This window comes from Ranitomeya variabilis, chromosome 5 (assembly GCF_051348905.1).
Source record: "Ranitomeya variabilis isolate aRanVar5 chromosome 5, aRanVar5.hap1, whole genome shotgun sequence".
Lineage (NCBI taxonomy): Eukaryota > Metazoa > Chordata > Amphibia > Anura > Dendrobatidae > Ranitomeya > Ranitomeya variabilis.
Window position 1 is genome coordinate 84,943,523 of NC_135236.1, and position 23,465 is coordinate 84,966,987.

At 44.9% G+C, this 23,465-nt stretch overlaps 1 protein-coding gene across 1 annotated transcript in view; it reads left to right on the top strand.

Annotated features, from left to right (window-relative positions):
- Nucleotides 1-349: 349 nt before the first annotated feature.
- LOC143774988 (uncharacterized) overlaps nucleotides 350-23,465 on the top strand; it is a 65,388-nt gene continuing 42,272 nt past the window's right edge. Inside the window, exon 1 of the mRNA XM_077262802.1 lies at nucleotides 350-502. Within this exon, the coding sequence (XP_077118917.1) occupies nucleotides 367-502 (136 nt within the window). The 5' untranslated portion in view covers nucleotides 350-366. The remainder of the gene's footprint in view (nucleotides 503-23,465) is intronic.

Genomic DNA, 23,465 nt, shown 5'->3' on the forward strand with positions numbered 1-23,465 from the left:
CCTTCCTCCTGAATCCAGCGGGACAATCCCACATTTGGGGAGCTGTCCTGCTGTCTTGGGAGGTCAGCTATATGTCCTAACGTCAACTATAGCCATGTCCTAAGTGACTACAAAGGTGGAGCAGAAAACAGATGCCTGCTTTGTAGTTTTGACGAAAGACTTAAGATCCCTGCTATCAAGCAACAATCTGGTTCTAGAAACGTAATATCTCGCAAATGTTAGTCCATGAGGAAATTAGGAGTCACAGATTGTACTGTGGAAATCACTTTAATACAATTTCACATTTCTGAACCCGTTTCACACTCCACCACAAGATGGCGTCAGAAAGAACATCTTTATTCACCTCAGACCTTGGGGTGGACCAACATGGCGGCCTGTATTTCACCGGAAGCCGGAAGATTAACAGGAAGTGTCATAGAAGTTTGCATAGCGATGGCTGCCCGTGTGTGTTACGTGCTGCTCCTGTCCGTGCTGCTGGCGGCGGCCGTGTCTCCGGGCTGGGGTGAGAAGTAACCGCCGTTATATCTATTACTGCAGTGACTGACGGAGGGCGGGAGACATACGGGCACTTCCAGTCCGGGGTCCCTGACACCTGCTGGTCACTGTGTGCTGGTCACCAGCTGTGATAGAGGCCGTGCACTAATATGGCGGCTGTAATGCAGACTATTATATGTGGCCGGTGTAGATGTTGCTGTATTGGGGCAGCTTTATAATGGGGGTCATTGTGGGTGGTGTCCGCTGCCCCAGCAGGTGTCAGGTGGCCGCATGTTGGAGGAACAGTGTTGTCCTTTATTGTATAAATCTCCCCTATTGTAAATATGTTTAAGATTCACTTTTGCTAAACATTCGGGCCTCAATTCATCATTTGCATTGTTTTAAAGGGGCTGTTCACTCCCTTTTAGATGAAGTAGCCCCCCCTGACAAAATAACATGCAGTCCTTCCGTATCAGCGCCGTTCTGACAGTGCCAGGTTTCCCAGGGCTGCAGGATACTGTTTTACTGTGTGAGCGCTGCAGCCCATCAGTGGCAGACACCGGTTTATCACGTGAGCGCTGCAGCCCATCAGTGACGGCCACCGTTTTACCGTGTGAGCGCTGCAGCCCATCAGTGGCAGACACAGGCTGCAGCGCTCACGTGATAAACCGATCAGTGGCGGCCACTGTTTTACCGTGTGAGCGCTGCAGCCCATCAGTGGCGGCCACTGTTTTACCGTGTGAGCCCTGCAGCCCATCAGTGGCGGCCACTGTTTTACCACGTGAGCGCTGCAGCCCATCAGTGGCGGCCACTGTTTTACCGTGTGAGTGCTGCAGCCCATCAGTGGCGGCCACTGTTTTACCGTGTGAGCGCTGCAGCCCATCAGTGGCGGCCACTGTTTTACCACGTGAGCGCTGCAGCCCATCAGTGGTGGCCACTGTTTTACCGTGTGAGTGCTGCAGCCCATCAGTGGCGGCCACTGTTTTACCGTGTGAGCGCTGCAGCCCATCAGTGGCGGCCACTGTTTTACCATGTGAGCCCTGCAGCCCATCAGTGGCGGCCACTGTTTTACCGTGTGAGCCCTGCAGCCCATCAGTGGCGGCCACTGTTTTACCACGTGAGCGCTGCAGCCCATCAGTGGCGGCCACTGTTTTACCGTGTGAGCCCTGCAGCCCATCAGTGGCGGCCACTGTTTTACCACGTGAGCGCTGCAGCCCATCAGTGGCGGCCACTGTTTTACCGTGTGAGTGCTGCAGCCCATCAGTGGCGGCCACTGTTTTACCGTGTGAGTGCTGCAGCCCATCAGTGGCGGCCACTGTTTTACCGTGTGAGCGCTGCAGCCCATCAGTGGTGGCCACTGTTTTACTGTGTGAGTGCTGCAGCCCATCAGTGGCGGCCACTGTTTTACCACGTGAGCGCTGCAGCCCATCAGTGGTGGCCACTGTTTTACCGTGTGAGTGCTGCAGCCCATCAGTGGCGGCCACTGTTTTACCGTGTGAGCGCTGCAGCCCATCAGTGGTGGCCACTGTTTTACCGTGTGAGTGCTGCAGCCCATCAGTGGCGGCCACTGTTTTACCGTGTGAGTGCTGCAGCCCATCAGTGGCGGCCACTGTTTTACCGTGTGAGTGCTGCAGCCCATCAGTGGTGGCCACTGTTTTACCGTGTGAGCGCTGCAGCCCATCAGTGGCGGACACCGGTTTACCGTGTGTCATGTAGTGGACAATAATGTAATTTGTTTTTTCTTTTTGTATTCATTTTTTTTCCCAATGCCAGATCCTTTATAAATGGGGCACGTGGCTCATAAATGCTGCAAAAAATGAAAAATGCTCTTTATTTCTGTCTTGAACTTATTCCTCATATTCTCCACACAGCGGGCGAAATAAAAAAATGAAATATCAAAAGGCTGCAAAATAACCCCAGGTGTGGGAGCGCGGTCCCAGAAGGCATTATAAGCTAAACGTGAATCCTAAAGAGGAAAAATGGCAGGACTGCAGCCATCTCAGCAAACGTAAAAAGATTTCTATTTTATTAAATAGTAAAGTTACTATAAAAATCCAAAGTAGCGACACACAAATACATACATTGGTGGGCGAGAGACTGAGGGGACCCCACAATACTATAATATACACACTGCCCAAGCTGAGTGAAAGATTTATCAAATATAATAATAATAATACATATTGAGCTAAGGTAAGTGAAAATTTGCATGAAAAAGCACAAAAAGCCCCCCTAGTGTGAACTAACCCTAAGGGTACTGTCACACAGTGGCACTTTTGTCGCTACGACGGTACGATCCGTGACGTTCCAGCGATATCCATACGATATCGCAGTGTCTGACACGCAGCAGCGATCAGGGACCCTGCTGAGAATCGTACGTCGTAGCAGATCGTTTGGAACTTTATTTCGTCGCTGGATCTCCCGCTGTCATCGCTGGATCGGTGTGTGTGACAGCGATCCAACGATGCGTTCGCTTGTATCCAGGGTAAACATCGGGTTACTAAGCGCAGGGCCGCGCTTAGTAACCCGATGTTTACCCTGGTTACCAGCGTAAAAGTAAAAAAAACAAAAACCGTACATACTCACATTCCTGTGTCCTTCAGGTCCCTGGCCATCTGCTTCCCGCTCTGACTGACTCCCGGCCGTAAGGCAGTACAGAGCACAGCGGTGACGTCACCGCTGTGATCTGCTTTCACTTTACAGAAAAATTAAATCACTGCACTCATCATAGTTGAAGTCAATTTTGCTGAAGTGAATATCTTTATTGAAGATGAAGACGAAGTGATAAGGCAACAAAAAAAATTAACGTTTCGGCCACACGGTGGCCTTGATCACAAATGATGCTGTAACAAAAGTAGAAAAAACAGTGTATAAACATATAATATATACAGTGCTCAAAATGTACAAGATATATACAATATACAGATAAATATCCATACAGGTATGGATACAAAGGGACACATGTCAAAAAATGTCAGTCAGCAGACAAAATTATTTTTATCATAATGAGAAGACCTAGGTTGGATATAAGGACATCAAAATAAAGAAAGGGATACTAGAAGATGGTATGTATCAGTGGGGAAAAGAATGCAGGAGGTAGGGGTGGATAGACGTACCCTCAAAAGGTTATTCGTATAGCGTCTTATGGAAATGGAGTAGAGAATTCAAGGTTAAAGGTGGCCCAGACTTCCCTGTTCATAAACAATAGGAGAACATGATAAGGTATAGAATTAGTGTTGGTATATATAAAACAGGTTATCTCATAGAGCTGTAAAAGATTAGTGGGATCATAGCACTAGACTCGTATCTGTATCACACATAAAGAGGTATTTAGGTATTTACCCAGATAGTGAAGGAAGGGGCTTTAAGTTTCAATTGTAACTGTCCAGGACAGAGTAACAGAGGTTTTGGGATCTCTGTTGGGTGTAGAATAGTCTGCAATATAGATGCATACATGTGATGAAACAGGCAACCAAGCTGAACCATCAAGAGATATTGTGTATGTACATGGTAAATATACCTTATTGATTTTAAGCCCGTGTCTTGTAGTCCTAAGGGGCCCAGGGATGGGTAGTGGAAGTGGAACTCACCACATTGATTTTAATCCCTTAGTGAAACGTGGCTTATGCCTAAAGATAACAATAAATTAAAGGAGGTCCAGTAGGTTGGGGTACTTATCTGATGTACGGCCGTAATCTCACATAGATAGGTGGCGCCGTGGGAGCGTAGTCCGGGACCGGGGAGACCGTTTGGTAAATCCAATGAGGAACGCCGACACAGCACGTGTCCTGGCGGTGGAAGCGGCACTGTCATGTCAGGGAAGCGCCGTTCTATATAAATCACCGGTCGGTCCTGTGACCGGAAGTCAGTGCGGACGCCCGCGCCTGCGCAGTGCCCAGTAATCGCTTGTACGCTCGGCGCCTGCGTTCTATGAAAGGAGATCGGCGCGTGCGCTGTGTTGAACTGAAAAAAGCAGAGTCGGCCCAGTGTGGTGTAGTGGCAAGCGAATATAGCGGTAACGTGAGAGGAACTATATCGGCATTAGTACTATATATGGAGCCCAATTGGCGATATGTAAGATGTTAGAGTCGTGGAAAGACCAGGGCTCTCGAAGTGGAAACAAAAGGTACAGGTGGTATACTACAATGTGAAGGAAATAAGAAGAGGAAATACCTCATAATGAGCAATAAATAGATGAAACAGTTATGTACATAAACATATATATAGAAAAGGAGATGCATATCACAATGTAGCTGATACCAAGTGTTATAGGAATAATGCCCATGATATCCATAGCCAGACATGATGATGATACAGTAGGAGTCCAAACTAACATTGATTATTAACAGTACTGAGGCACCTTGAGTTGAATGGGTTAAGAAAATATGAAATACACTAAATGAATCACATACTATAAATTAGATAAGATGACCAAATGAACAAAAAAAATAAAAATATAAAAATAATAAAATAAAATAAATATAAAAATAAAAAAAAAAATAAAAAAAAAAAAATAAATAAATAAATAAACAAACAATAAGTAAAAAATAAATGAATAAAAAAGGGGTAATGAAAAATAAAAAAATGAAAAATTAAATGAAAAATGGATCAAAACAATGAATGAAATAAATGAAGAAAATGGATAAAATGAATGAAAATGAAATTGATGAATAAAAATGAAAATGACAAAAATGAAAATGAAAAAAAATGAAAATGAAAAAAATGATGAATGAAAAAATGAATAAAAAAATATAAAATATAAAATAAAAAATGAAAAATTGTAAAAAAGGAAACTTGTGTAACGCCTAAAGGGTATACGTCTTACCATCCTGCGGGGGTGCGAAACGATTTAAACCAGAGCAGTGGATTAGTTCGCCTATGGGAGAATAAGAAACTGGTTAAATTAGCCAATCGATTTCCCTGTTCAAACCTCTAGGGTGGAGCGTATCTAGTTTATAAATCCAAAAGGTTTCCCTTTGTTTAAGCAACTGGATATGATTACCCCCCCTCCTTGGGCGATGGACCTTTTCAATAACCTGAAATCGTAGTTGAGCGACTGTGTGTTGAGCTTCTTTAAAGTGCAGAGGTAGTGGCAGCCAGGTCTTGCCACATCTTATAGTGGATTTGTGGCTTGAGATTCTGTTTCTGATAGCTTGGGTGGTCTCACCCACATACAGTAGTCCACAAGGGCACTTGATGACGTATATCACAAAATTAGATTCGCATGTGTGATACTCATAAATAGGAAAGGCCTTACCGGTGCGGGGATGTAGGACTTCGCTGCCTCTTATGATGTTTGAACAACACATGCAACTTAGGCAAGGGAATGTACCAGTTCTTCTCTGGCCTGTGAGTGTCCTAAATGGTGATGTTCTAGATGTGCCTAAGTCGGCTCGCACTACCTTGTCTCTTATGTTACGAGGGCGTCTCATACTCATAAGGGGAGGATCTTTGAAAATAGGAATCTGTGGATAGGCCTTTGTCAGGAGTGGCCAATGGCTGCGGATGAGATTATGGATTCTGTACATGGTGGGATGGTGGTTATGGACGAAGGGGAGTCTAGGGTTCTTGTGCGTCTGTAAAACCGAACCTTCAGTATCGCAGAGGGCTTTGGATGATTCTGACTCAAGGAGTCTCGTTGGGTAGTCCCGTGCGCTGAATTTATCAGCCATTTCATGTATTCTGGTTTTTCTGGTCTCCGAGTCAGAGACAATCCTGGCTACCCTTTTGAATTGGGACCTAGGGAGGCTATCACGGGTAGATTTAGGGTGGCAACTGTGGTAAAGCAATAAACTATTGCAATCAGTTGGTTTTACATATAAATCAGTGCTCAAATTACCGAACTTGTCTTTTAAGATTTTGGTGTCCAAGAATGCGATTTCCTCACGATGCTGTACCAGTGTAAATGATAGTTCGGGTCTAACCCCATTAATAGTATTAAAGAACTCTTGTAGGCTGGTTTGATCACCTTTCCAAATGCAGAAAATATCGTCTATGTATCTATGCCATGTTAAAGCATTCTGTTGGAAAATGGAATTTGGGTATACGTATGTCCGTTCGAAGTGATCCATATACAAATTGGCGTAAGCAGGGGCCACATTAGACCCCATGGCAGTACCACATGTTTGTAAAAAGAAATCATCCTCAAACATAAAGAAATTTTCCCTAAGAACAAGGTTCAATAAGTCAATGCATAGATCTAACGAACCCGTATCAACGTTAGCCTCCCGAAGGGTAAGTGTTACTGCTTCAATGCCTCTGTCATGTTGAATAGAAGTGTAAAGGCTGTTCACATCTAAGGTACATAGAATGCTATCAGGTGGAATGTTTTTGATATTGTGAATTTTGTTCAGGAAGTCTCCTGTGTCTAGAATGTAGGATTTAGTGGAGCGAGCATGAGGGGTGAGAATTTTCTCCAAAAAAATGGACAACGGATTAAGAATGGAGTTAGTAGATGCCACTATTGGGCGGCCAGGAGGATTATGGAGGTTTTTGTGGATTTTAGGCAAAGTATACAGTATTGGGGTAACTGGATGTTGATTAATGAGATATGTCCTGGTCTTGGTATCAATTGTTTTGAGTTGTACGTGTTTATCCAGGACCGTATTGATTTTTTGGCGTATACTATATGTGGGATCAGTGTGTAATTTTCTGTAGGTAATGGGATCAGATAGTTGACGTCTAATTTCAGCCGTATACTGGCTCCTGTTCATAACAACCGTAGCTCCCCCCTTATCCGCCGGTTTTATGATGATATTCTTGTTACTGCTTAGTGAATGTAGAGCCTGTTTCTCGGAGGTATTGAGATTGTGTTGGACCGGGAGAAGACCCAGGCGCTGGTCATGGATGGTGCTCTTAATATCCCTATCCAGTAAACTGATAAATGTTTCCACCGCATGGTGGGATCTAGGTGGCATAAATGTACTCGGGTTCCTGAGTCCCAAGGAATCAATGGTAATTTTGGGTGAATCGTGGTTGAGTATTCTACCTGAGGCGTTGCCCCTGTCAGTCGTGTTCATATCAAAGTGTACCTTCAACCTAATGCTCCTATAGAAGCGTTGAAGGTCTTTCTCTAACTGAAATGCGTCCCATCTAGGTGTAGGACAAAAAGATAAACCCATGTTAAGTACTTTCAACTCAAGGGGAGACAGAGAATAATCAGATATGTTTACTACTGAGTTTGGACTCCTACCTGGGACCTCGGGGTCATATGACGGTCTGGTGCTTTTCCTCCTCGATCTCCTGGTAGGCGTCCGTTTGGTCCTAAAAAACGAGAGCCCGGTGAAGTAATCTCGCTGCCGGATCCTGCTGATGAGCCCTCTGCTGGTGAGGAACCCCCTGAGCGATAGTTTCCTCTCTGTGTCCGACGGAAGCGTTGGCGAGTTTGGCGAGGAAATGGGTCCTCCCATTTGTATACTTTGTTTGTAAGATAGTCCTCAGTGTCCCTCTGGAACTTAGTTCTCTTTCTCTCTTCCAAGGTTTTTTGATGGGTGGATAGTATGGAGTCAACTTTACCTTTTAGAGTAGAGAATTCTGCACTGCTCAAAGTTGTAGTTAATTGGGTCTCGATAGATATAATCTTTTCCTCAGTAGTCTTTATGGCCTCCTGGAGGTACTCAATGGTTAACAAGATAATATCGAATGAGCACTTATTTAGGATTTTCTGAAACGTAGTACAATATTTGTCGTTGTCGGCAAAGAGGGTGGGTCTCAGGTTGCAACGTAAACCCCGCGGTATTTTCCCTTGTCGGTGATATTCACCCAATGTGGCACAATGTAAGTCAAATGAGATTAGTCTCTTTCTTTCTTTCTCCCAATCTCTTGTCTTAATGTCCTTGCTGGGGATGTGTAGAAAGTCCGTTTTCGCTCTTATCTTAGACAGGATAGTAGAACCAGTGGCTTCATCATAGACGTAGGTCTCGGTTGACATGGGTCCGGTCGGTGCTCAAAACTCCAAAGCACTGTGTAATAGAATGAACAAAGAGCTAGCACTCGACCAAAGATGGAGGTTGACGGTGCAAGTGAAAGGAGTCCCAAGACCCCAGCAAATTCCAGAAAAATTAAATCACTGCACTCATCATAGTTGAAGTCAATTTTGCTGAAGTGAATATCTTTATTGAAGATGAAGACGAAGTGATAAGGCAACAAAAAAAATTAACGTTTCGGCCACACGGTGGCCTTGATCACAAATGATGCTGTAACAAAAGTAGAAAAAACAGTGTATAAACATATAATATATACAGTGCTCAAAATGTACAAGATATATACAATATACAGATAAATATCCATACAGGTATGGATACAAAGGGACACATGTCAAAAAATGTCAGTCAGCAGACAAAATTATTTTTATCATAATGAGAAGACCTAGGTTGGATATAAGGACATCAAAATAAAGAAAGGGATACTAGAAGATGGTATGTATCAGTGGGGAAAAGAATGCAGGAGGTAGGGGTGGATAGACGTACCCTCAAAAGGTTATTCGTATAGCGTCTTATGGAAATGGAGTAGAGAATTCAAGGTTAAAGGTGGCCCAGACTTCCCTGTTCATAAACAATAGGAGAACATGATAAGGTATAGAATTAGTGTTGGTATATATAAAACAGGTTATCTCATAGAGCTGTAAAAGATTAGTGGGATCATAGCACTAGACTCGTATCTGTATCACACATAAAGAGGTATTTAGGTATTTACCCAGATAGTGAAGGAAGGGGCTTTAAGTTTCAATAGTAACTGTCCAGGACAGAGTAACAGAGGTTTTGGGATCTCTGTTGGGTGTAGAATAGTCTGCAATATAGATGCATACATGTGATGAAACAGGCAACCAAGCTGAACCATCAAGAGATATTGTGTATGTACATGGTAAATATACCTTATTGATTTTAAGCCCGTGTCTTGTAGTCCTAAGGGGCCCAGGGATGGGTAGTGGAAGTGGAACTCACCACATTGATTTTAATCCCTTAGTGAAACGTGGCTTATGCCTAAAGATAACAATAAATTAAAGGAGGTCCAGTAGGTTGGGGTACTTATCTGATGTACGGCCGTAATCTCACATAGATAGGTGGCGCCGTGGGAGCGTAGTCCGGGACCGGGGAGACCGTTTGGTAAATCCAATGAGGAACGCCGACACAGCACGTGTCCTGGCGGTGGAAGCGGCACTGTCAGGGCCGGCTCCAGGTTTTTGAGGGCCCCGGGCGAAAGAGTCTCAGTGGGCCCCCCCCCCTTTAAAATATATCACGATTCATGATGCCCAGATACAGCGGAGAAATATAGGTATAGTACAATGCCAGATTTCACTTCTTACATGAGTGATAGCTATTGTAAATTCTGCAGTGTATATATACAGGGGAGAGGTACTGTGCAGTGTATATATACAGGAGGAGAGGTACTGTGCAGTGTATATATACAGGGGAGAGGTACTGTGCAGTGTATATATACAGGAGGAGAGGTACTGTGCAGTGTATATATACAGGGGAGAGGTACTGTGCAGTGTATATATACAGGAGGAGTGGTACTGTACAGTGTATATATACAGGAGGAGTGGTACTGTGCAGTGTATATATACAGGAGGAGTGGTACTGTGCAGTGTATATATACAGGACAGGAGGAGTGGTACTGTGCAGTGTATATATACAGGAGGAGTGGTACTGTGCAGTGTATATATACAGGAGGAGAGGTACTGTGCAGTGTATATATACAGGGGAGAGGTACTGTGCAGTGTATATATACAGGAGGAGTGGTGCTATGCAGTGTATATATACAGGAGGAGTGGTACTGTGCAGTGTATATATACAGGAGGAGTGGTACTGTACAGTGTATATATACAGGAGGAGTGGTGCTATGCAGTGTATATATACAGGAGGAGTGGTACTGTGCAGTGTATATATACAGGAGGAGTGGTACTGTACAGTGTATATATACAGGAGGAGTGGTACTGTACAGTGTATATATACAGGAGGAGTGGTACTGTACAGTGTATATATACAGGACAGGAGGAGTGGTACTGTGCAGTGTATATATACAGGACAGGAGGAGTGGTACTGTGCAGTGTATATATACAGGACAGGAGGAGTGGTACTGTGCAGTGTATATATACAGGACAGGAGGAGTGGTACTGTGCAGTGTATATATACAGGAGGAGTGGTGCTATGCAGTGTATATATACAGGACAGGAGTGGTACTGTGCAGTGTATATATACAGGGGAGTGGTACTGTGCAGTGTATATACTTCAACAGCCTCCCAGCCCAGGCCCCCAGCACCTGTCCTGTATATATATTATATACACTGTATCTATACAGGCTGTGCTGGGGGCCTGGGCTGGGAGGCTGCTGTAGTATATATATATCAGCTGCAGCCGCCCAGCCCATGGCCGCCCCAGGTCACCCAGTCCCAGACTGTCAGAACATACAGCGATATAGCATTGCACTCACTCAGGTGCTGGTAGGAGCTCGGTCTCCTTGATAAGTTGCACACAGTCAGGAGATACAGAGCAGGAGAACTCTCCGCCCACAATGTCACGCTGGCTGTGTCCTTAATTAACCCCTATGTGTGCCTGGCCCTGCACTGACAGTGAGAAGATGCTTGTGCCAGCGCAAATTGAAAGGGTAGAAAGGGTTAAAGCAGCCAGATGGCTCTATGACTGTGTGAGTGGGCCCCCCTGTCTCGTCAGGGCCCCGGCAATTGCCCGGCTAGGCCGGGTGTTGACGCCGGCCCTGGGCACTGTCATGTCAGGGAAGCGCCGTTCTATATAAATCACCGGTCGGTCCTGTGACCGGAAGTCAGTGCGGACGCCCGCGCCTGCGCAGTGCCCAGTAATCGCTTGTACGCTCGGCGCCTGCGTTCTATGAAAGGAGATCGGCGCGTGCGCTGTGTTGAACTGAAAAAAGCAGAGTCGGCCCAGTGTGGTGTAGTGGCAAGCGAATATAGCGGTAACGTGAGAGGAACTATATCGGCATTAGTACTATATATGGAGCCCAATTGGCGAGATATGTAAGATGTTAGAGTCGTGGAAAGACCAGGGCTCTCGAAGTGGAAACAAAAGGTACAGGTGGTATACTACAATGTGAAGGAAATAAGAAGAGGAAATACCTCATAATGAGCAATAAATAGATGAAACAGTTATGTACATAAACATATATATAGAAAAGGAGATGCATATCACAATGTAGCTGATACCAAGTGTTATAGGAATAATGCCCATGATATCCATAGCCAGACATGATGATGATACAGTAGGAGTCCAAACTAACATTGATTATTAACAGTACTGAGGCACCTTGAGTTGAATGGGTTAAGAAAATATGAAATACACTAAATGAATCACATACTATAAATTAGATAAGATGACCAAATGAACAAAAAAAATAAAAATATAAAAATAATAAAATAAAATAAATATAAAAAAAAAAAAAAAAAAAAAAAAAAAACGGCGGCACCCAGTCAGAGCGGGAAGCAGACTGCAAGGGACCTGAAGGACACCGGAATGTGAGTATGTACGGTTTTTTTTTTTTTTTACTTTTACGCTGGTAACCAGGGTAAACATCGGGTTACTAAGCGCGGCCCTGCGCTTAGTAACCCGATGTTTACCCTGGTTACCCGGGGCCTTCGGCATCGTTGGTCGCTGGAGAGCGGGGTGTGTGACAGCTCTCCAGCGACCACACAACGACTTTCCAACGATCACGGCCAGGTCGTATCGCTGGTCGTGATCGTTGGAAAGTTGCAGTGTGACAGTACCCTAACACATATCCAGCTAAGGTACGTGGGCACATGTACAAGGTAGGTAGCATCCCCCAGATGGAGACCACAAAGTAGTCATGAAAAAGATGTCACTTCCCCTCCAAGGACCATTTACTACCGACCTTATATGTGCATATGCCCAGACCTGAAAATGGATTAGGGTTAGTTCACACTAGGGGGTTTTTGGTCCTTTTTTTTGTGTGCAAATGTTTACATTACCAGCTATGTCTGAGACTTCAGAAATCTCATGCACACAGCTTTTTTTTTTTTTTTTTTTTTGCACAATGGAGCAGGTCGCTTCTTTCAGTGTTTTTTTTTTTTTTTCAACATTTTTCACCCATTGACATGAATGGGTGGTGAAAAAACGCCGATAAACGGCAGCAAAAAAGTAGGCATTGTCAGCATGCACAAGAGACAAATGTAGCATGCCAAAACCGCAGCAAAAAAAACATCAAAAACACAAGGAAAATGTGCTTTTTTTTTTTTTTTCTTTCTGCCAAGAGATCAGGTTTTGCGGCTTTAAAAAAAATGCAGAATAAAACGCCCTGTGTGAACTTACCCTTATTATTATAAACATATCTGATAAATCTGTCACTCGGCTTGGGTAGTGTTTGCATTAGGCCTCTTTCACACTTCAGTTGTTTGGCGTCAGTTTGAAACCGCCATTTTCGTCAAATAGCGGATCCGCCATTTTTTTTTTTTTTTTGCGGATCCGCTATTTTCCCATAGACATGCATTAGCGACGGATTGTGGCGGATGGTCGTCCGTTCCATCCGCCATGCGACGGATCCATCGAGATTTGGCGGATGTCATCTAGACATTGACGGACATTGTAACGTTTTTTCTCTGCGCCGAAATGGCGGTTCGTGACGGATCCGTCACGTCCGCGATTCCACAGAATGGCCGCCTATGGGCGACGGATCCATCGCGACCGTCATTTGGCGGATCCGTCGCCCCAATCTGCTTTTTCAATTGCGCATGCTCCAAAAAGTAGATACTTTTCCCAGACAACCCCCAAGTAACGGATCCATCAAAAAAACGGATCAGTGAGAACCGTTTTCTCAACAATTGTGACGGATCCGTCACTATGTCGGAGCTGACTGACGCCAAACAACTGAAGTGTGAAAGAAGCCTTACACTACTCTATTTATTGTGGGGTTCCCTCAGTCTCGCGACCACCATTATATATGCATTTGTGTGCCGTTACTTTGGATTTTTATGGAAACTTTTTTAATATTTATTATTACTAATATACGGTATATCTTTTTAAATCTACTGAGATGACTTTTTAGTCCTGACATTTCTTTCTTTTTAGGATTCAAGATAGAAACCAGGCATACATATAGTCACTTGGCGGAGGGCCAGGGTGCATTTTCATAAAAATATTACGACTCTTTAAAAAAAGTCACAATTGATGAATCGGCTGCAGATATCTAGAAAACAAGACCCATGCTCACAGTTGCGAGCTTATATATATATCCAAGCAAATAAGGAGGAACTAGACCTAATCCCCCCCACACACACACACACACAAATTAAAAGTTGAATTTTTACCCTTCGCCACAACAGCACCCCACATGAGAGAGAGGGATCCGCCCCATAGGAACAGGAAACCTACAGAATAAAAGGAGGCGGTCCCCTCTCCTCCTCAGTTTAGGTTTCCTGTTCCTACAGGGACCCAGCTTACCTACAGATGAAGAGGATCCCTGGGCCATGCACCCGCCTGCGTCGGTATCTAAGGGAACGGCAGGGGCTGCGGTTCCAGAAGCAGCGGCGGGGGAGCCCCTGCTTGCAGCCTCCCCCCTCGTCTGGCCAAACATCCACGGTCCGGGTCCGGTCACCGTGGGTCCGCCCGGCACCGTGAGGACGCGCACGCTGCGGCGGCCGGCTTAATATCCTTGGCCGCCGCATGGTTACTGAGAGCGGCGCGTCTAACCCGGAAGTCGCTGGAGCGCTTCCGGGTTGGTCCGGGGAGGCAGGAGAATGGGCGGCAGATTTAAAAATGCAGCGCTAGCGTCGGGCCGGTGTGTGTAAGATGGCTTCACCGGCCGACGATGCGCACTTGCCCGCAGTGCAACAGCGTTCTCCCAGCAAGGAGAGAAGCGCTAGGAGCAGCACAAAGAGTGGTGGTCGACCTCCAGAGAGGTTCTACCACCAAGCGAAATCCGCCTCCAGAACCGGTACCTGTCAGCTTCACTGGGTGAGTTTTTGAAAGAGTCTCTTCCTATATGCTGATATATGTTCCTCCTGTATCCTTCCTCTAGACTAAGAAAAGGACACACAAGTCCAAGCACAAGGAATTTGCTTTATGTACGCAGCCCCTCCCGGATGATTACGTTAAAAAACTGTGTTCGGAGTGTATCATGCAAACCTTACGGCAGGAAAACATAATGACTCCATCAGATGTCAGAGCTATAATCTGGGAAGAAATGCAGGGGTTGGCGCAGACAAGTAGCACCAGTACCCGTCAGCTTAGTAGGTCCAAATCTCCAGTCAGTTCACAGTCAGAGGATATACGTATATCCTCAGGCGAAGCGGAATCCCAGCCGAGCTCGTCCGAGACTGAAGGGGGACTTTGTCTTCCCAACAGCAGTGTGGACAATTTAATAAAATCTGTCAGAAGCACGATGGGGTGCTCAGATGAGAAAGAAAGTAAATCGGCTCAGGACATCATGTTCGCGGGGTTAGGACAGAGTAGGTCCTTCCCCGTCATAAAAACTATTAAAGAAATAGTAAAAAAAGAGTGGGATAAGCAAAATAGAGGTTTTCTACCATCATCCTCTAAAAGACGCTATCCCTTCAGCGACGAGGAGCTAAATACCTGGTCAAAGGTGCCGAAGGTTGATGCCGCTGTAGCCTCCACAACCAAACAGTCGGTCTTACCGGTGGAGGATTCAGGAGTCCTGACAGACCCGCTGGACCGTAAAGCAGAAGCTTTACTAAAAAGGTCGTGGGAAGCCAACACGGGGGCGTTCAGGCCCGCCATATCTAGTACCTGCACTGCGAGGTCACTACTAGTATGGATGGAGCAACTGGAGGAACAGATTAGAGGTAGAACTTCGAGAGAGTCAATCCTGCCGAAATTCCCTCTAGTCAAAGAAGCAGTAGCATTCCTGGCTGATGCCTCTGTGGATTCGCTACGCCTAGCAGCCAGGTCAGCCGGCATAGTGAACACAGCCCGGCGAGCACTCTGGCTAAAGAACTGGAAAGGGGACGCACAGGCCAAAGCAAAACTTTGTGCGATCCCCTGCCAGGGTGAGTTCCTTTTCGGAAAAGCGCTGGATGAACTCCTGAGTAAAGCAGGAGAAAGGAAAAAAGGCTTCCCTAACCAGTATCTTCCATCCTACAGGAGAGCCTTCAGAAGACGTCCCTTTACCAGGAACAAGCCGTTCGAACAAAGGGAGCGATGGGAGTCGAAGGACCCGAAGCAAAAAGGTGCCTTTTTTAGCGGGTCCCATAACCCAAAACGCAAATACCGCTAACCAGGAGGTGGGCGGCAGATTAAAATTCTTCCTCCCCAGATGGGAACAAATAACATCCAGCCAGTGGATTCTGGACATTGTACAATACGGCCTAAAATTGGAATTTGACCGAATCCCTTGGGATTCCTTTATAGTAACATCTCCAAAAGGTCAAGACCAACAAAGGGCTCTGGAATCAGAGATCCTATCTCTTCTGTCTAAAAAAGTCCTGATAGAAGTTCCCCAGGATCAAGAAGGGAAGGGGTTCTATTCCCCTTTATTCTTGATCAATAAGCCTGATGGTTCATTTAGAACCATCATAAATCTCAAGAGATTAAACGCCTTCCTGCGTAATCATACCTTCAAAATGGAATCCATTAGTTCAACCATAAAACTCTTGTTTCCTAGGTGTGTCATGGCCGGAATAGACTTAAGGGATGCCTATTATCATCTTCCCATACATGCCGAACATCAAAAGTATCTAAGGGTAGCAGTCACCCTGGAAGGACAGGTTCGTCACTTTCAGTATGTTGCAATGCCATTTGGCCTTTCTATGGCTCCCCGCATCTTCACTAAGGTGATATTAGAAGTGATGGCTCATCTACGTCAACGAGATACCTTGATAATACCCTACCTAGATGACTTTCTAGTGGTGGGAAACTCTATGCTTCAGTGTAAAACTCATCTATCTAATACGATCTCGTCCCTACAGGAGTTAGGTTGGATCGTCAACTTCAAAAAATCCCGGCTGAATCCAGAAACCGTCCAGACATTTCTAGGAATCCAGCTAGACTCCGTAAGTCAGAGATGCTTCCTCCCCCAAGCAAAGAAACTGACTATACAATCAAGGGTATCAGACGCAATGCGCAACCCCTACATGACACTAAGGAAGGGCATGTCCTTACTGGGGTCATTATCATCATGTATCCCTGCTGTACCATGGGCACAATTTCATACTCGTCAATTACAGTATGAGGTATTGTCGGCTCAGGGAAAAAACGGACATCTAGAAAGCAGAATAACTCTTTCTAAAGATGTCTTAGAATCACTATCCTGGTGGCTAGACATGGACCACCTCTCAGAGGGTGTGCCATGGATAATAGACCCGTCTAAAATAATTACCACCGGGGGCGTGGCCTGGCTGCAAGAAGGAACGGTCGCACTTCTTAGGAGCTCCTGTCTGGCTCTGCTGTAACAGCGATTTTTCAGGCTCCACAGAGTATAAATTAACTTCTTGGAAGGAATTTCATGTGGTGACGGTATCTGGAAGAAGTTGGCAGTGAATGGTGTGCCACATCTCAGCTCGGGAATCATGATCTCCGGAGTGAGGGGGGAGAGAGAAGAGAGGCGTCGCCATCTTAGATAACTTCTGACCCCTGCATACAGAACGTCTCGTCGGCTTCAGAGAGGTACTAGCTGCCCTTCCCCCGGACACACTCCCTCACCCCAGCTCACCGCTCCTGCAGCTTATCGCTTCTCAGCGCTGGGGTCCCTCGGGGCTTGGTGGTCGCTTCAGCCTGCTGGGTGGAGGGAGATCCGTCACCACTGTGCCCCAGCTACTACGTCCTGGCTGAGGTGCCTGCGGAGGAGCCTGGACGCACTTGGAGGTGGCACAGCTGCGCGGGCTTAACATCCTCGGCGGCGCCCTGAATCCTCATTAGCCCAGCGGCTGTCTTGGTGTGACGGCGCGTCTCTGAGGAGAGGAGACGGACCTGGGGATTTCCCGCCGAACCCGACGCCATCTTGGACTCCTCGTGGGGCGTAGAGAGAAGCCTCAGCTACTCAGACTAGGACTGCTTTCACTATACTGTCCTTTATTGGGACCCCCCCACTGCCACTGATTGGGGATGCGGGGTGGCGACTGCAGTGATTCTTCACATATATAAGACATTGCTTCATTCCTTTGGTGGGATCGACGCCATCTTTCATTCTCCTCTTACAGATAAAGGCGCACCAAATTGTCACACAATAAACAGGAGTGCTTTCAAAATAACAACCCCCCCATCCGACCTCATCAACCTCAATACTAACAGCATCATATTGCATAAACTCATATTTAAGCATTGGGAAATTTTCTGCACCCTGCCTTGATCATCAGTGCTTAAGTCTTCCCTAAAATATAATTTTATTTTATTTAGTTTTTTTTTTTCTTTTTCTTTTTTCCGTTTTTTTTTTTTTTGTTTTTATTGGAGGTATAGTGTGGTCCTAATTTAGAACAAGAGTACCGTCTACTGATCAAACTATACTATCTGGCACACTGCCATTGCTGAAATTCCCCTCTATGAATGCACCCTATGACAGCAAGCTATACTAAGGATATTTGTGGTGCTACTACGCCACCTGGTGGCAGCATAAAGGAAATACAATTTATTATTCATTCAGACAGGTCGCTGTAGTTGATCTTTGGGCCTGAGTGTATTTTTTCGTACTGCCTTCATTTGAGTACTGCGCAATCTAAAAATTTGCTTTGCAGGATAATTTTACAGTTGCTTGGTGTCTATCCTGAATACTAACATTACAATCAGTTCACTTTGGGGCACAGGCACGAGGCTTGATGATGGTGGATTGGTGGCTATGAGCTTTGCCCCCCGTTAAGTCCACAAATACCCCTATTAGCACACCGACTATTGCAAAAAGGACATTAAAGCTCCTCTTTCCTATCCTGGGCCCTGGCACGTTAACATGCCAAGGAAAGGAGGCGCCACCCAGCCGGCAAGTCGCTCAATAGTAGATCTGCTGTCGGATTCTGGCAGCTCCAAAATGGTGGCCACAGCTTCAGCACCAGATATCTCTACCCCTCTCGCCGTGCGACAGGACAATGCAGGGGACGACGAGGAGGGGCTAACACAGGAAGACACTGTGGTGCCCACAGCTATTCTTATAAAAACTCTACAGGAGACATTTAAACAGGAGCTGACCCTTGCTATGAAATCAGTCACAGATCAAATGCAGGAGATATTACAGCGCACCTCCTCATTGGAGGACAAGATGGATACGGTGGCAGATGCGCTTGAAGAAGATCAGGAACAAATAAAACAACAAATGGAGCGCATTCATGAGCTAGAAATTAAGTGTGAGGACTATGAAAATCGATCAAGGAGAAGCAATCTTCGTATAAGGGGCCTCCCTGAATCAATAGTGTCCTTGAAAGAGACTGCATCTAGCCTATTCTCTGCCCTTCTTCCACAGGCAGACCCGAGTACGCTACACATTACCAGGATACACAGAGCTCTGGGCAAGCCGAGGTCTGATAATGCTCCAAGAGATGTAGTCCTGAAATTACACTATGAAGAGACCAGAGACCTCATCTTAACAGCAGCTCGAGACTCCCCAAATCTCCCAGGTGTTCCAAACTCAGTCCATCTATATGCTGACATAGCTCCTGCCACATTGAATAGGCGCAGGGAGTTCAGACCACTCACTACAACTTTGCAAGCCGCCAAAATAAGATATAGATGGGGCTTTCCATTCGCCCTGTCTTTCTCCCACGACAACAAGCACTTTACATGTCGTTCATTTGAGGAGGGAAGACGTGTGATTGAGCAACTGGGATTTAAGATATCGGCGGATCCACAACCTCTGCCTCAGAGGAAACCCAGACCAAGTAGGGAGTGGAAAGAGGTCTCAAGAGTTACAAGAAGCCAACGTGCGAATGTCACTTGAAAGATATTGAACAATGCGGCGTTTCCATTTAACCGTATTAATCACTGTCTCTCTCTGCGCTTAATACCTAAGAGGGTGGAACCTCATCTAAGAAAGAATGGTTTAAGTTGTTCAGTTGGAGTTGGAGGATTTTAATACCTCCCAAGGAGCTCAACTACATCTTCTCCTCTCTCCCCTCCCCATACACCCCCTCTACTTTCTCCCCACTACCTCTCCCTCTTCATCCTTTCCCCCCTACCCCTTCCTCTCACTCCTCCCTTTTCTACCCCCTCCCTCCCTCACTTTTCTCCCTTTCTACTTTTCCCTCTCTCTCCCAATTTGAAATGGATAGTCGGTACATACATATTCATGGGGCCCTATAGTATTATGAAGTTACGTTACTGTTTTGTTCGGGATACCTGTGATATTTAACAATTAGAAGGGGCTGGACTTGTTAGGGGTTATTCTCACGTTGCCCATTTTAGTGAAGCCTGGTCGTTTCCACATAATATGGACCACCAGTTCACTAAGTTTTATGGGCTCCTAGCCCATCTGAGTATAAATGTTTGTTCTATGTTGTTTTGTTTTGTCTTCCTCCCTCCCCCTTCTATTGCATTTGCTTTATGTAGATTCGTAGATGTCTACTCTAAATCCTCTACTTTGCATGGACTCCAGATGGATCGTTACCGGGAGATGTTCAAGGTTGGGAGAAAACTTAGGGGTAAGCCTATATATGCAACACTAACTCAGCCCGTTTATGTGTAGAGTCCTATCCCATAATGTAAGGGGATTTAATTCCCCCATCAAACGTAAAAAAGCCTTCTTGGACTATAAAAAACAGAATCCTGATGTTATTTGCCTTCAGGAAACACACTTCTCCACCTCATCATGTCCAAAGTACTTTGACCAGAACTATTCTCGGGTTTTTACATCATCTGGCACAAGTAAAACAAAAGGTGTAGCAATTTTCCTCAAAAATAATTTCCCAATACAGATAACAAATTCCATATCAGATGATGAGGGTAGGTTCTTAATCTTACTAGGTACACTACAAGGGCAAAAACTTTGTTTGGTAAATAGCTACTTCCCAGCCTCATCTCAAGTTCAGGTCTTTAAGTCCATATTAAACAAGATGGAGAGCTATTCCTTCCAGCACCTGATATGGTGCGGAGATTTTAATTTCACGATAAATCCCACATTAGACAGCAACGCTATAAGACGTACTGACATCAATAAAAATGAGAGGAAAACAGTCTCCCGATTATTAATGGACCATCACCTGGCAGACATATGGAGAGAGATGAACGGTAATAATAGAGGTTATACATACTACTCCCCCGCCCACAAAACATATTCCAGAATAGATCTTCAGTTGACAAAAACCACCTCACTTCCTACAGTCCTATTCTCACGCCATGTACATTCAGCATGGTCTGACCATGATGCTGTACTCTCAGTATTCAAATTCAATGTGTCCACCTCTAGCTTGTATAGATGGAGACTTAACGAATCATTACTTGCTGACCCAGTGATCACAAATACAATTAAAGACGAATTAACCGAATACTTTAAATTTAACACCTCTGGTGATGTGTCCCCCGGAACCATTTGGATGGCACACAAGAAATATATAACGGGCTCAATAATTAAATTGGCTGCTCAAAGGAAAAAAACGAGAACTGAACTACAAACCAGATTAGAAAATAAATTAGCAAAATTGGAACAAGCCAACCAGATGTCCACCTCTCTCTACCTTTCCAAACAAATTAAGGAGACTAAAACCCAACTAGATGCCATCCTCACCACTAGAACTGAGAAGGCCTTGACTTGGACACGAGCTAAATTTTACAAATTCGCTAACAAGCCGAGCAAACTATTAGCCCGTAAGTTACGTTCTAGGGAAATGATCAACACAATTTTTTCAATAAAAGATGGTTCGGGAAGGATCTCATCTCACCCAGATAAAATATATAGAACATTCCATGAATATTACCAAAACTTATATACTCAGCCCAAACCCCTGTCTCCTCACCCGATCCAACAATTTCTACAAAATCTCCACCTACCTAAAATCACAGATGCAACGGCTAGACAACTTCACTCAGAAATATCCATGGAAGAGATCCAATCAGTTATCAAAGCGCTGAAAAAGGGAAAGGCCCCCGGCCCCGATGGACTCACGGCCATTTATTATCAAAAATTTGCTGAAATTCTTTCGCCACACATCAAAAGATTTGGAGATGCCCTTCTTCATGGCTCAAAAATGCCCCCAGAATTTCTGGTTTCTCATGTCACAATTCTACCTAAGCCAAAAAAAGATCATTTACTGACCAAGAACTTTAGGCCTATTTCTTTACTAAATGTGGATTTAAAAATATTCACTGCAATTATCACAAGTAGAATTAACCGCATATTGCCCTCTCTTATTCACAGAGATCAGGTGGGATTCATCCCATCTAGGCAGGCCCCGGATAATATCAGACGTAATATAAACCTTATACACACAGCAAACTCTCGCAGGGAACAACTTTTAATATTAGCCTTAGACATTGAAAAGGCTTTCGACTCACTTTCCTGGAACTATCTCTTCCAAGTCCTATCTAAATTTGGTTTCACCCGGGAATTTATAGAATGTATTAAATTACTCTATGACTTTCCCACAGCATATCTGAAGCTCCCGACGTTGAGCCCTTCTCCCATATCTATTCAACGTGGTACCAGACAGGGATGCCCACTTTCCCCGGCGTTATTTGCTCTGGCCATGGAGCCCTTGGCAGAAGCCATTAGAACAAATCAGAATATTACTGGATTAACTAACTTGGGTGAACAATACAAGGTTAGCTTGTTTGCAGATGACCTCCTTTTGACTATCACCAATCCCCACACCACAATTCCCAATCTCTTATCTCTGCTTAATTTATTCGAAGACATCTCAGGGCTAAAAATTAATATAGACAAATCGGAAGCTCTCTTTATTAATACTAGCAAAACTATTCAGGATAATATTACCTCCCAATTTAAATTTACAAAGAGGGATAATTATTTAACCTACCTGGGAATAAATATTACAACAAGCAGAGCTACTCTCTTCAAATGGAACTACACGCCACTTATCCAGAATCTTCACACTGATTTATCTAGGTGGGCTTCGCTAAACCTATCTTGGTTAGGTAGGATCCACACAATAAAAATGGTGACCCTCCCGCGGTTTTTGTACCTTTTTAGATCTCTCCCAATACCAATTTCGGCTAAAACATTCCTAGGCCTTCACGCCACGATATCCAAATTTATATGGCAGAATAAAAGGGCTAGAATCCCCCAAAAATTAATGTTCCTCCATAGAAGACATGGTGGAGTTTCGCTCCCAAATCTATCCATATATTATAAAGCGGCACAAGTAGCACAACTGACAAGTATATGCGCTCTAAATAACAAGCCAAGGTGGGTTCATTTGGAGTCACATCTCATTAAGCCACTCACTTTGCCAGGCCTCATGTGGTCCACGGGAAAAATCCCTAAACAATTATTTACAACAGCACCTTACACTGCTCATTCGTTTAATCTGTGGAGACGAGTTAGATTTAAATATTCATTGCAATCAGATCCTTCCCCATTAACCTCTATATTAGGTAACCCGATGTTCACTCCCGGTCTGGACTCACGTTCGCTCACTTGGTGGATACTGAGAGGGATTACCACAATCAAACACTTGTGTGACCCTTTTGGTGTCCTGATGGACAGAGCAGAATTTGTGAGGAAGTTTGAACCCCCGATTAGAGAAATAATGCACATTAATCAGATTTTGCATTTTGCAGGTGGCCTAACCCATGGTAAACGGCCTGTTCCTGTTTCTGGTTTTGAACAAAAATGCCTTTCAGATCCAATGGGAAGGGGGACAATATCTTTGCTTTACTCTATTATGAATCCACCTCATGATAAGAAGAAGCTGGGTTTCATGAGACGGTGGGAGGAGGAGTTGGGTGTTGAGCTGTCGTTGGAGAACTGGAGGAGCTGTTGCGACACACTAACTAAGGGTAGCCATCAGTCATCTCTAGTGGAAACCTCGATCAAGGTCCTCCATAGGACTTATCTAGTGCCAACCAAACTTCATAGCATATTCCCCAATGTCTCAAATTTATGCTTCCGGGGATGCA